Source organism: Portunus trituberculatus, chromosome 41, assembly GCF_017591435.1.
Source record: "Portunus trituberculatus isolate SZX2019 chromosome 41, ASM1759143v1, whole genome shotgun sequence".
NCBI classification, from domain to species: Eukaryota; Metazoa; Arthropoda; class Malacostraca; order Decapoda; family Portunidae; genus Portunus; species Portunus trituberculatus.
Genome location: NC_059295.1, coordinates 24839689 through 24854106, shown reverse-complemented (window position 1 = coordinate 24854106; position 14418 = coordinate 24839689). Strand labels below are relative to the sequence as shown.

Sequence of the window (14418 nt, the reverse complement as noted above, 5' to 3'; positions counted from 1 at the left end):
GTATTTAGGAAGAGAGCCTGCTATCATCACTTGAACCTCTATCAATAAAAACGCATTTTTATTAATGAAATACAAATTAGTACGTATTCATGTCAAAAAGCTATTCAATGTATGACTTGATTTAGTTACATTATACACCATCTAGCACTACTCATTGTATTATAAACATGTACAAGTTACAAACAAAATATGGGCATTATCTTTCTACATAGCTTGTATTACCAGTTGAAATGAGCAAACACAAAAACTGAAAACCACCACACACCTTTCAGTACGGTGAAAGATAATCAACAAGTGAAGAACTGAAAAGCAGGAATAAGACTGGGGGGACAAATTTTGCAATGAAAATAGATAGGGTACATTAATTTAGGAAGAAAGAAAGAAAGAAAAAAAAAAAAAAAAAATAAAAAAAAAAAAAAAAAAAAAATATATATATATATATATATATATATATATATATATATATATATATATATATATATATATATATATATATATATATATATATATATACCACTGACCTAAAAAGTGAAGGAATCAACACACTACAATGGATCATTGGTTCTCAAACTTAATGCCATACAAAATCCAAAATGTATAAAAATTGAAACCATTTTTTTCCACACAAATCAATGTAAATAGGATTAACCTGTCCCCAAACACCCATCCATCCAGTCTTAGTGACTAATGATAGATGCTCTCACTGTATTTGCATATGCTGTATATGCCCAGTCAGCTACTATGAAATGATAATCACTGGCCATGAAAACAATATGCCTTTCAAAATCAGTAGTGTGTGTGTATTTAGTGGATGAAAACCTGGAGCAGTACATTCAATAAAAAAAAAGGGCATTTTTAAGTAAATGCAAGTTGGATGAAACAGATAATGGTACAAGTGTAGATGATATCCTAAGTTAACAAAATGGTAATATCCTAATGTAAGTAAAAGTCAATATACACAGAAAATAAACTCAAGAAGCTGCATGTCAGATAAAAATAAGGTTGGAAATCTAAGTAAAATCTGGAATGAAATGTTAGAAATATAGTGGTAAACTACCAGTGAACACTGTAAAAGAAAATCATGTAAACAGAAAATGGCTGGACAAGAATCATTGAAATACACAATAAGTCCTAAAATCAAGTATATTTTTCAAAAGTTTCATATTTTAGAAAAATTGCTTTTAGGGGTGCTAGTATTACAGCACAGCCAAACTTGTCAAAGAACTGTAACTAAAAAAACACTGCATGTCACACCATAGAAACGCGCCCACACATGCTATCAGCATATCACATCTGACACAGCATTTTGAACAATGCTTTGTACAGTCATGAAAATATTGGAAACACTAGACATGGTGCTAAAATTGTACACACTTGTCCAAGACATTCATGTTTGTAGCTTGTAGTCTCATCCACTTGAGTGCTACCAACATGACTATGACAGTTTCCAATATAATCCAAAAAACTTATGTTCAGAACATGTGTGTGACTAAGTCTGTGAAAAAAGTAGAAACATATATGAATTTGAGGAAACTTGTGTTGACAATGAATCTGGCCAGCAAGAGCATTATTCATTTACAGCATAATGATCTCTTTTCTGAGTCAGTTGATCCTAAAGAAGTTTCAACGCATTTTAATCTGTGGCAACGCAACTTAAGTTATCTTGAACTTGGGTTTATGACTGAAATAATAAAATTCCTAATATACAAGCACAACATGGAATTCTTATAAACATAATCCAGCATTTGGGAAGAACATGTGCTCCTTTTTTAATCTTAAGACTAATATGGTCAAGGATTTATGGGCTTAAACACCTTTAGAAATCCTTCATATGATACTAGCTACAGTGCCTAAGGGAAGGCAAGAGCCACAAAAGAAAGGCCACCAAACACTAAAGATATAAACAGTAAACATTTCTTATTCTTAGTGTTACTAGTCAAGATGTGCCCCTTTTTTTCTTTGGCAAACAATATTATGCACAAGAAGATTTTCATGGGAAAAACATACTCATTGTTTTAATGAATTAAAAACATTGAAGTAAGAACCAAGAATCACATATTTTTCTTACCTTATTCATTCTCCTACCTGCACAGCTCTCTTTGCAGTCCAAGCAGGATGACAATTGTTCATATTTGCAACTTTAAGAGAACCTAATGTTTTTTTTAATTGTCAATTAAAAATGCAGGACCATTAAAGGTTTAGTATTATAACACAAAATACAAACATTTAAGTGAAATTAGAGATGCCATAACAGTAGCAATTGAGTTAAGTTGAAATTAATTATTCCATGTAGCACTGATCAAACCCACTGTATGTATATACATGATGACATCACTTCTTACTGCTAAGGTGTAGTAATCATGCAGGAGGAGTTAATAAAAAGCAAAAAAGTAGCAGACTTAGTTTTATTAATTTCCTGTTATAAGCATGTGGACGGTACAACAAAAAGCATCTAAATAACTGATGCCATGCAAATTGACATACACACATACATACACACACACACACACACACTCAAATTTTTCTTACAATATATATATATATATATATATATATATATATATATATATATATATATATATATATATATATATATATATATATATATATATATAGATAGATAGATAGATAGTGGTACCACTTTGAGGGTGAAGGGGGTGTCCACTATTATGAACTGTCTGTTACTGACAGATATTTGTCTACAGGACCCTTTAACTTCCCCCTTTCCTTTTTTTGATAATTTATTTTCTTTTAATAACCAGAAAAATATTCTTTTTAACATTTAAACTACCTTATTCAATGATCAATGCTGAAATAAAAGAGTTCATTATTATTTAAGAAGTGGACTTGACCTAACACGCCTTACATATGCAGTCTTGCTATGGACTATTGTCCTGCTGCAAGCTCACCATAAGGCTACCCTCACATCCAATCTAAGGAAGGAGAGAGAGAGAGAGAGAGAGAGCGAGAGAGAGAGAGAGAGAGAGAGAGAGAGAGAGAGAGAGAGAGAGAGAGAGAGAGAGAGAGAGAGAGAGAGAGAGAGAGAGAGAGAGAGAGAGAGAGAGAGCGCAGGAAGAGGTTTGAAGAAGCAGCTGTTGTTGACATTGCTTACTTTCCACCACAGTGATGAGACACAATTTGCTCATTATGTCATCTAGAAGAAAACCTAGCCCATTTCATACTAAATTACTCCCAATTAAAGAAAGAAACAAACAAAATAGTAGACCTCCAAAGATTGGTATATGAAGACAAAAATCAAGATAAACATACATAAATATACAGTCAACCCTCGGCTATCGTGACCTCAGCTATCGCGTTTTATTGCTATCATCCACCCATGAAAAGCTGCTAAAATTTCATTATCGCCACCTCAGATGCCTGCCGCCCAGCCATGACATCATGGGATATCAGAGTGCTCATTGGCCAAAACCGCCTTCACGCCAAGATCAATTCGGCTATCGGGTTTTCGGCTATGGCGCGGCTATTTCGGCCCCAATTGGGCGCGATAGCCGAGGGTTAAGTGTATGTATATATATATATATATATATATATATATATATATATATATATATATATATATATATATATATATATATATATATACAGGGTATCCTCGCACTTCAACAAGGTTAGGGTGGCTTTCATCGGTCAAATCAGCGTTTATTTGAATCGTGAAGCAATTTTTCCCATAAGATACATAAAAATTAGGGGGGACAGCGACCAACCTCAAGCCTTGACCTCCCAAAACATCATTATAACCCCTCAAAAACAATAACTTAGACTAAATCAGTACTACTAAAAGCTTCATTTATTTCTACCTTTTTTTATTAAACACATTAGGTTACTGTACAGTTAATTTTTTTAAATAAAAACACTTGCATGATGCAGCGATCCCACGGTACTTGTCCCTGTTTTTCCAAATTGTTGATACTGTTGATATAGGGACACCCATTTGCGCTGCAACGACACTGTGAGCTATACCTGCCTCATACTTTCTTACAAGCTCAAGCTTATCTTTGAAAGGCCCCTTAAGGGGCTATCACACTGGCCTACAATATAAGGAACGAGGAACATCCGCTCCAGATAGCTGGAACTTGCCCGGGATTAGTGGAGCAAAGTTGGGATGGCTTCATATCCATTCCAGTTCTCTGTATGCAATCCTAATGAAAAAAATACACATAATACATGTAATAAAAACCTTTTATTTAAACTAAAAAGAACATGCCTAAATTGGAATATTAAATAATATTTCATCAATACAGAAAGATAAAAAATTCATATCATGTCGATAGTTTGGGCACATCTCGGTTCTTCTTTAGTTTCTTTTACTTACTTTTCTTCCATAAGAGGAAGTGCAAATGCAATTCAGAATGAAGTATAGGTTGAGGTATAAGCGGCATGGTTTTGTTCTGGTTTGTTTTGATGCTTGGTCTTGGTTGCTGGGCTGTTTGCCTAGCATAGCAAGAACGCCGACAGCTTCTATGTGATAATGTTCCTGGTTTCGTACCAAGAACCATGGCCCACATTCCACATATCATAGGCCAGTGTGATACCCACTGGAATCCGCCTGGCAGGCTGGCGGTGGATTTGACCGGGTGGGTGGTGCGCGAGATATGAATGTCGAATTGGCGAATCAGTCGCTCAAACTTTGAGGATTGGGTATTAATTAACCGAGTTCGAATTGGCGATAATTCAAACTGCGAATGGTCGAATCACAAGGATCCCCTGTATACACACACACACATACTCCACTCTCATTTATCCAGGCCTCAATTATCTGGATTTTGGTTTATCTGGACAGTGTCCAGATCATAATTTAATAATTTGAGTTTAGTCAGCCAACAAATTAATTTGAACAATGTTCGCCTCACACACTTCCAGAAACAGCCAATAGATGGCAGCGCTGCTGTGGCAGGCGGTTGTAAACAAGTCCAGCCAACACTAGTGAACACTGTGTATTGTCCGGTCTCATCACATTTTTCACTTCATGATACAAGGCTGCATAATGCAGTATAAAGAGCAGAGAGTAAAATTTTTTCACCATATATACATCCACAAACCATTCATCTCAGATCCTGCTGGGAGATACTTTTCTCAACAGTCAAGCCAAATGACTCGCAAATGATAGTAAGTCATCTATTTCAGAACAAAAAGAGACCACTGATTGTAAAACTAAATCAATATGATTAATTCTACTACAATCACTGCTGATGTTGTTACATGACCTTGACAGCAAATAAAAGGTGAGTAGAAAAAGATGAGCAAACAGCACCAACTTATGTCACTATGAAGTATATATGGATTGGAAAAAAAATGTCATTATTAGCATGGATAGGTATTATGATAGAATTGAATGCTTGTGAGATGTTCTGAACGGATAAATGAAGCAAGCCATGTCTCTACTATACACCGAGGAATCTATGCATGTTCTTCCCCATGTCACTCCTTAAGATATATCCTCCAAATACCAGCACACATGCACCATTTCATCTATGCTGTGTTTCTAAATGCATGGGAACTCTTGTCAAAGGAACAATCAAGACATGCACACTCATATTATATTCTAATCACTTTTCAAACACATTCTCTAGTCTAAATAGATCTGCTATTTCAGCAACAAATACTCACTGACACATGACTAAACACACGACTTCCTTACCTTGTTGGTATTCCTACTGTGGATAATAGGTGAGTGATGGGACATTTTATTTTTGGATGGAGGAGGCTCAGGGGCTAAACTCAGGTCAGTGTTGGTTGGTGGCTGTGAGGTGTTTGAAGAGACTAGAGCCGACACACTGGAAACAATAAACAATGGTAAAATTAACAATATATCAACATGAATGCAGTTTAACTTTGAATGAGAAATATATGTAGTACTTCTCTGAGTATTCCTGACACCAGTTTATGCCAAAATTACCATCAAAATTGTTACAAAACGGAACTAACTTTGCAATACGGAAAGTACATACTGAAGTATTTGAATGGTGAAATGGGAAGATATTTTCAATTAATGATCTCCCCAAAAATCCTGGAACACTATTGCAACCAACATGTCTGAGTAGCTTCACTTTATGTTCATAAATAAAAACATAAGAAAAGAGAGACTGTCAGGCCTATACATGGCAGTCCCTGTATGAGCAAAGCTACCAATTCCATCTATTATCCCCCATCCACAAATTTATCTAATCTTCTTTTATAGCTCTTTATTGACTCAGCACTAACACATAACCACTGAGTCCGTTCTATTCATCAACCACTGTTTGAAACCCAGTTTCTTCCCATTCCTCTGGATTAAACCCATAATTTCTGATTCTATCCTTGCTACTGATCCTAAGAACTATTGTCCTCTCCAACATTGCAACAATAATATTTTTATATGTACCTTTTCTTCCCAATGACAATCTTTAAAAGGAGCTAAAGCAGGTGCCTAAGAAAAGCAGCAATCCATATAAAATTCTGAATTATGAGTTTGTATATGTTAAATGCTGGAATCAATAGGCAGAGAAGGGAAAGAAGTACAAATAATCTGAGTGTTGCAACAGAACACAATTCTCCATCATAATAGACAGCAACAAGACAAGTGGTTCCCAGAAGGTGTGGGAGTATGACAGAGTTCCTTCATGTCTCCCTCACCACTTAATGTGTACCTTGAATTTGTTATGGAAAAATCAGTAAGTGTAAACAACAAATCTGAATATGGTGAGGACTTAGTGAAATAAGATACGCAGACGATGCTACACTCATATCGGGTGGCAACGGAGGATAATTACAGAGGAGTTGGAACAGGCTTGTAAGTGATGGGGGCTGAAGATCAGTGGAGGAAAGAGCAAGATCATGTCACCTGTGAATGATAGGATTGCCACTGACCATCAAGACTTGGAACATGTAGAGGAGTTTACATTCCTGGAGAGCATTATACTGTACCAGGACCTGAAAATTATATCAAAAGAAGTTTAGCTTTGGCAGCAGCAGATTTTGAACACTCAGGAGAACAGTGTGGAATAGGAGAGACGTATCCATTGAAGGTCAGATTGTACAAGGCTCCTATCCACCCTATTGCCACACACACATTGGTGACACAGACCATGAGGCAGCAGGAGGAGAGAGTGCTCCTCACCTTTGAAAGGAGTTGCCCGAGGGCCACACTCAGAATGATGTTAAGAGATGCAGTCGGGAATGAGAGGGGAAAAAGAGAGCTGGGAATGGAAAGGACCACATTGGATGAGATTCAGCAAAATTGGAACAGATGGTTTAGTGACACAGTCAGAACACCACAGGAAGAATGTGTCTCCTTGGCATAGAAGGGGAATATGCCGGGCAACAACCCAGAGGGCGGCCCTCCAAGAGATGGCCAGGAAAAATTAAAGGGGATTTGTGTGTCCCATTACAGACAGCAGAACACAACATCCTCAGAGAGAGAAAAGAAGTGGTGGAGGTTGGTGGTGGTGTGCCAACAAGGGGCGGAACACACCTCCACTATTAAGTCAAGTAAAGTAAAGCCAGTCATAAGTTATTCTCTTTTTGTTACTGTTTATTATTATTATTATTATTATTATCATCATTATTATTATGGTGTATTTTGCTACATGCAAACTTGTACCCACTTTCCCAATATCCAAAATAAGACGGGGACCTTCGGTATAACAGATTTTCACAATTCTACTAATTTATTTTATACATAGTATATACATGCATATACATACATACATACATATATCTATATATATATATATATATATATATATATATATATATATATAGGCAACCCCGCTTAACGAAGGGGTTACGTTCCTAAAAAACACTTCGTTAAGCGAACCGATTATAACAAGTTTAACCCCTGACTTGAACTTCCATCGAGAGTAAGCAAAGCAAGAGTGAATCATAATACAGTGAAAGGTTTAATGAAAGTAAAAATTATGAAGTTTAACATTTAGGCAGTTAAATTTAAGTCATTATAATGTACACTAATGTATGTATGTACGTAATTTTATAATGTTGGTGATCTTAAATTTATGAAGGGAGGGAGAGTGAAATGAGAAAGACACTAACCGGCAACCTGTGGAATGTAAACAAAGTGCACATCATGGTACCGCATACAAAACTTATGTACCACATTTCCACAAGGCTTTCCATTTTATCCATTGTAGAGTCACGCATTCAGGTGGTTCTTTTAGCTTGCAAGGAAGATACAGTCTCACCAGCCTTCTTAATAGAGTCTGCTGACTTGAAAATAGTAGAGACAGTATATGGAGTCAAGATGGGGGCCAGCAAAGATATAGTGTCTATGAATAATATCCAGCTTCACTTCGAGAGTAAGAGACTTCCTGGTCTTCTTAGGAACGCTAGACCACATTGCAGGACGATTTGGTGGTAAGTTGAGCGAGTGAAGATGAGCTGCTGCTGACGCTGTTATGGGAGTGAGTGGTGCGTGTGCTATCCACGAGACGCTTGATCTTGATTCTACAAGTGTCCCAGGATTTCTCCTGAGGCAGGCCTTAGTATTTGCGCTCCTGGTGTATTCAAAAGCTTGTCGGCTTGCGTGATACGGCGGGGCTTTCAAACTTGGAAAAAATTTCCTGGATAAAACTTTGTTAAAGTGAGTTTGGTGTTCGTTAAATGAGCAGATGGTAGTAAAATGAAACCTTCGTTGTAGCGAAATTTCGTTGTGTGAACCTTCGTTAAATAGGGTTTGCCTATATATATATATATATATATATATATATATATATATATATATATATATATATATATATATATATATATAAACACACACACACAGTAAGTCCTCGTTATACGGTATATAAGCGTTACTGAAAACCTTACCACAAATCGAAATTACCGTATACCGAACCCGTTATAACATGTACTAATAGGGAATGTGTTCCAGCACATCAAAAGTCACCCCTACAGTAATGAAAATACATGAAAATAGTAAAAAAAAAAAAAGAGAGAGTAAAGTACTGCACAAAAGGAATAAAAAATGTTTTTATTTACCGTGTTTGACGGCATATAAGACAAACTTTTTTTTCCAAAATTTTGGCTCATAAAATCACGCTGCGTCTTATACGCGAAGTTGAGAACTCCCATGGGCTCCCGAGACACACTAACCTACCTTACGATCAGTGCTTCTACCTAAGCTAAACTCCACGCATCATTATTTTATTGCTTGTATTATTATTATTAACAGTATTATTGCCGTTACTTTAAAAACAAATTATCGCATTATGACCGAGTCTTTAAAAAAAAATTATCGCAAAAATGAAAGCAATCTATCGTAATCCATGAGGCCGTGAGTCTTGTTTATAAGCATCAGCTGATCGGAAGAACCTTGGTCTACATGCCATCTGTTGGCAAGAAACAAAACTACAGAATATAATCCATCTAATTAACGTCTATTCCATCCGGATTTTTGTTCCTTCTTGCTTTTTATTCATCTACTTTATGTCTATTCTATTACATCTATTACCAATCTATTCAATGCTTATTCCATTTACAGTATATACTGTTCGTGACCATTGGGAATGCCCTTGATGGTTCAGAGGATGATGCATTATTTGAAGACAGTGATTCAAGCAGTAATGATGAAAATGATGAAGAATTTTCTGGTTTTGATGATGATGACTCTTCAGGTATTGAAGATGATTAAAGTACCGTATTTCCCTGTTTCTTAAGTTTATGATCAAGTGTAGTGCCAGCTTCCTTTTATTTTAGTGTTCCTTTAATAAAATGGATTTTTTTTTTTTTTTTTTTTTTTTTTTTGCTTTATGAAAAAAGGCTTTATTTTAGTGTTCAGTGTTTATTGCTGTTGTGATGCTTTGTATGCCTGTAATGTGCTGTGAGACTGCTATCAAGAATATATGCTTAAATACACTAAAAACTTTTTTCCTGAATCTGACCTACTAAAATGGGGGTGCGTCTTTTATGCCAGTGCGTCCTATATGCCATCAAATATGGTACCTTTCATTCGCCATGCATTCTATCAAATGATATCCCTCTCGAGGCTACGGGACAGTAGGAATTTCAGCCCTTACTCATCTTCGGCTGAGTGGGCAGACGAGAATAAGACGTCGTCCTCTGCACTGTCAGAAGCAGATGTGGAAGAGCCAACTGTAGCAGGGTTGGTATGTTTCACTGGTCTGAAGAAAGAGGATATGGAGGAAGGGCCAGCGGTAGAACCGTCGGCAAAGGATGCGGAAGGGCCAGCTGTAGCAGGGTCGGCAGGTGTGACAGGGACAGCATGTCTGACTGGCTTGAAGAACGAGTAGATGGAGGACAGTTTGGTTTTTCTTGTTTTTTCATCATAGATTTCTTGATAAATCTTGACACTTTTCTCTACGTCATGAGCCATTTTGCTACTCCTGGCAGGATTTGGGTCACGTTCCTTCAGGGTTTCCAGAGCTTTTTCAATACCACCGAGACATTCTCTAAGAGTTTTGATGTCCAGGCCACGCACAGGTTCTTCTTCCTCATCTCCCTCTTCTTCTGCCTCCTGTGATGCCTTGTCTAGCTCTATAAGTTCATCATTTGAGAGAGGTTCAGCATGGCTTTCCAAAAGATCTTGAACATCATCATCATCAACTTCATCAAAGCCAGCTCTATGGCACAGATTTACTATGTCATTTCTGATTGCACCAATGTCATCTTCAGCGAAGCCTGGAAAGTCATGTGCGCATTCTGGCCATACTTCATTCCACACCAAGTTCATGGTAGACGTCTTCACTTCGTCCCAAGATGACTTGATGTTATCTAAAGCGTGCTTGATGTTATACAACTTCCACCGTTCTCTGATAGTGGGCTTGCCAGGCCCATCTGTGTCCTTTATAAGTTGCTGCATGGTTCATCGCTGGTAGTAGGCTTTAAATGTTTGCCATAATTATTAGGAATATATTTGTGCTTACAATAGACCCTTTAATATTTCATTTATTCATCTAATTAATAGTGCATGTAAGTAATATGTAATGCAGAAAAAAAAAAAAAAAAAAAAAGGTGGAGGGATGGGGGAAGAGATAACAGGCTCCAAGGATAGTCAAGTTAAAGTCAGTACTGTGAGTGGTGGGGAGGTGTGGCGTGGATATTGTCATCACCTCTGTTCCCCCGTGCTGGGCCCTCTCGGATGACACGAGCGAACACCGTATCTATGAATTTTTCTTACCATATATCAAATCAAGGCTAGTAATTTCCATATACCGTAACTGTGAATTTACCAGATATAGAAGTACCATATAATGGGAACTTATACTTTCCACAACAGGTCACATTTCTTATTTATCAATTTTTGTCTTCCATCTATAAATCCTTCCTAAAATCAACAATTAGTAATCTCCTGCTACTTCTCTGTATAATGCAACAGATTTCAATTACATATGAAAATTTCTACATGAAATAGATAATCAGTAATGTGGTCATGTCATGAAATGTCCCATATCAAACCTTGAGGAACAATCATAATATTCAATCTCAGGTGTTAGAAAGTTCAAACTTTGAAAACACACCTATGATCAAGTGACAAAAATACCTGGTTTTATTGGAAGGTAAGCTGTTCTTCTTGGTGTAGAAGTCCTTCTCTTTGATGACAGACGCTACAGGCAGAAAGAGACCTCGCATCTTGGGACAGGAAAACAATTGACGTCCTTTCCATGTTCCATCACAGCCACCAGCCATGTCTAGTTCCTGGAGTAAAGAGAATACATCAAGAAAATTCATACTAGACCATCCAATACATGAAATCTCTTTTCATAGCTTCTTTCTTAGTCTCAATGCCTTTCAACAAAAATATTGAAGACCTGTTGTGTTATATCATTATTGCATTTCTTGTTGCAGAAATTGAAGTAACAAGTCACATGCAGCAAAAGCAGAGCTATGTATACCACAACAGCCAGGAATAATAATGATCAATAGCTGGTAATGTCCACCAACCACTACAACAGATGACTATGTACAGTATATGCTGGAACAATGCCACACAAACCACCACCTCTTCAAATATTTACTTACAAATTCTACTCCAATAATCCAGTCATTGCCAATTTCTGAGACTCGGCCAATCCAGCTTACAGTACCATGGTGGGGCTGGTAATTGCAATGTTCTCCAGACACTGGTGCTGTGTCTCCCCCCAGCCACACCACCCGCTCCCCCACCAGCACAGGTGGCCTGTAAGTCCACTCTTGGTTCATCTGGTGTCCTGGTGAAGAATAATTAATGTATCTTAAGTGTTAACTAAGACAATAAATTTATGCTACATTCTGCAAAAAAATATATAAATTTTCCTAATACACTGGTCACTGTTATAGCTACATAATATACTCGTACTTGCCAAGTGAGACACTGCCATACAAGGAATAGTTGCAATATTGATTAGAGGTAACATATACAGACATAGAAAATAACAGAAGCTGCAAGAAGCTGTCAGGTCTACACATGGTAGTAATAAGGGAAGCTGCAAGAAGCTGTCAGGTCTACATATGGTAGTAATAAGGGAAGCTGCAAGAAGCTGTCAGGTCTACATATGGTAGTAATAAGGGAAGCTGCAAGAAGCTGTCAGGTCTACACATGGTAGTAATAAGGGAAGCTGCAAGAAGCCAATAAGCCTACACATGGTAGTCTTCTATCATAACCACTGGTCCTGAAAATTTTGCTTACATCATCCCTGAAGATAAAAAAAAAACTATGAGGTCTCTTCTTCATCTACATGTTTTAAAGTAATGGTAATAAATACTTTTTGTTACTATAATAGTAACAGTAGGAAAAATCAAAGTAATATGAAGGATTATATTCTACCCTACACACTTCCATAAAGAAAATTTGTTTCCCTTACTAAGTCTTGGTCATTCTCTGTTAGAGATTTTAGTGACATATCAAAAGCTTTTGATAGAGTCTGGCACAAAGATTTGATCTCCAAACTACCCTCCAATGGTTTCTATCCTTTCCTCTGCAATTTTATCTTGTTTCCTCTCCAACCGTTCTATTGCTACTGTGGTAGACAGCCACTGTTCTTCTAAATCTATTACCAGTAACTAGTGTTCCTCAGGGTTCTGTCATATCACCTACTCTTTTCCTATTATTTCTAATGATCTAAACCAAATTTCTTTCCCTATCCACTCCTATGCTGAAGATACCAGCCTACATCTTTCTATGTCTTTTCAGAGACGACTAACATTCAGGATGTTAACAATTCCCACAGGGATGCCAAAGACTTCTGATCTTTCTAAAATTTCTGATTGGGGCTGAGAAAACTTAAAAAGTAGTTTCAATGCCTCAAAAACTCAATTTCTACATCTATATATCTACTCAATACAACCTTCCAGACAACTAACATCTCTTCTTCAATGACACTCAACCCCCTCTCCTACACTGAATATCCTTGATCTGTCCTTTACTCATAATCTAAACTGGAAACTTCATATCTCATCTCTTGCCAAAATATCTTCTATGAAGTTAGGAGTTCTGAGATGTCTCCCCAGTTTTTCTAATCCTCTTTAACTAACTATTAACTCTATGGATTACTATTTGCATGCAAGGGGAGGAGGGTGTGTGGTTCCACTCACACAATTCTATTAGGTAGGATGGAATCAAAACTTTTCCTCTGACTGATTCCCTAACTGCTTCTGTATTTCCACCTTCTTATGACTTGATTTAAGAGGGAGGATTCAAGACATTTATATCCCATTTTTTAGCTAACTCTTGAACTTACAAGGAGACTGGCAACTAAGCTGGCCTTTTTCTTTCTATTCTTTTTTTTTTTTTTTTTTTGTCTTATGCCTTGGCCAGCTTTCCCCTCTTACAAAAACTCCATCTCTACATTGGTGGATCCTCAGGAGGGATTGGAGTGATAGGACAAGATACAGAAATGAGATTGCAGTCAGCAGGGCTCTATAGAGAGGATAAGGTAACAACACAGAAATGCTCCACTTTTTTAAGTTAAATAGTCAAATAATTTTTTATAGTCAGAATGGTTAGGTGAAAGACAGACAATACAGTGATACCTTGAGATACGGTCGTCCTAACTTACGATTATTTTGAGATACGACATGAAATATTCGAAAATTTATGCCCCAACATACAACGAAAAATTTTAGATACAATGAACGATAATAATTATTGTAGAAGCGAACGCTAGGTAGCAAAATCTGCGGTCGGCTGCCGCCCGCTCAGTTTGTTTGTTGACGCCTCATTGTTCAAACACGTGTTATTCGTTGTGTTTGTGCTCATTTTTCGTCTTATTTTGGATATATATACTTTATTTTGTTATTAACCATGGGTCCCAAAGCTAAAGACAAAGCTAGTGAAAAGAAAAAACCTAAGAAAATGATCATGATGGAAGCAAAACATGAAATTATCACAAAGTATGAGCGTGGCATTCGTATCATCGACTTGGCAAAGGAGTATGGCCGCAATCCTTCTACAATATCCACAATCAT

General features: G+C 36.9%; 1 protein-coding gene across 6 annotated transcripts in view; it reads right to left on the bottom strand.

Moving 5' to 3' along the window:
* LOC123516629 overlaps positions 1-14418 on the bottom strand; it is a 57090-nt gene that overhangs the window by 28181 nt on the left and 14491 nt on the right. For 5 of the 6 annotated variants that reach the window (XM_045276201.1, XM_045276200.1, XM_045276199.1 and 2 more), the window contains 3 exons: positions 11995-12182; positions 11516-11670; positions 5660-5795 (listed from right to left, as the gene is read on the bottom strand). In XM_045276201.1, the coding sequence (XP_045132136.1) occupies positions 5660-5795; positions 11516-11670; positions 11995-12174 (471 nt within the window). In that variant the 5' untranslated portion in view covers positions 12175-12182. Of the gene's footprint in view, positions 1-265; positions 349-5659; positions 5796-11515; positions 11671-11994; positions 12183-14418 lie in introns of those variants that run through there. The other variant, XM_045276204.1, reaches the window with a different exon arrangement.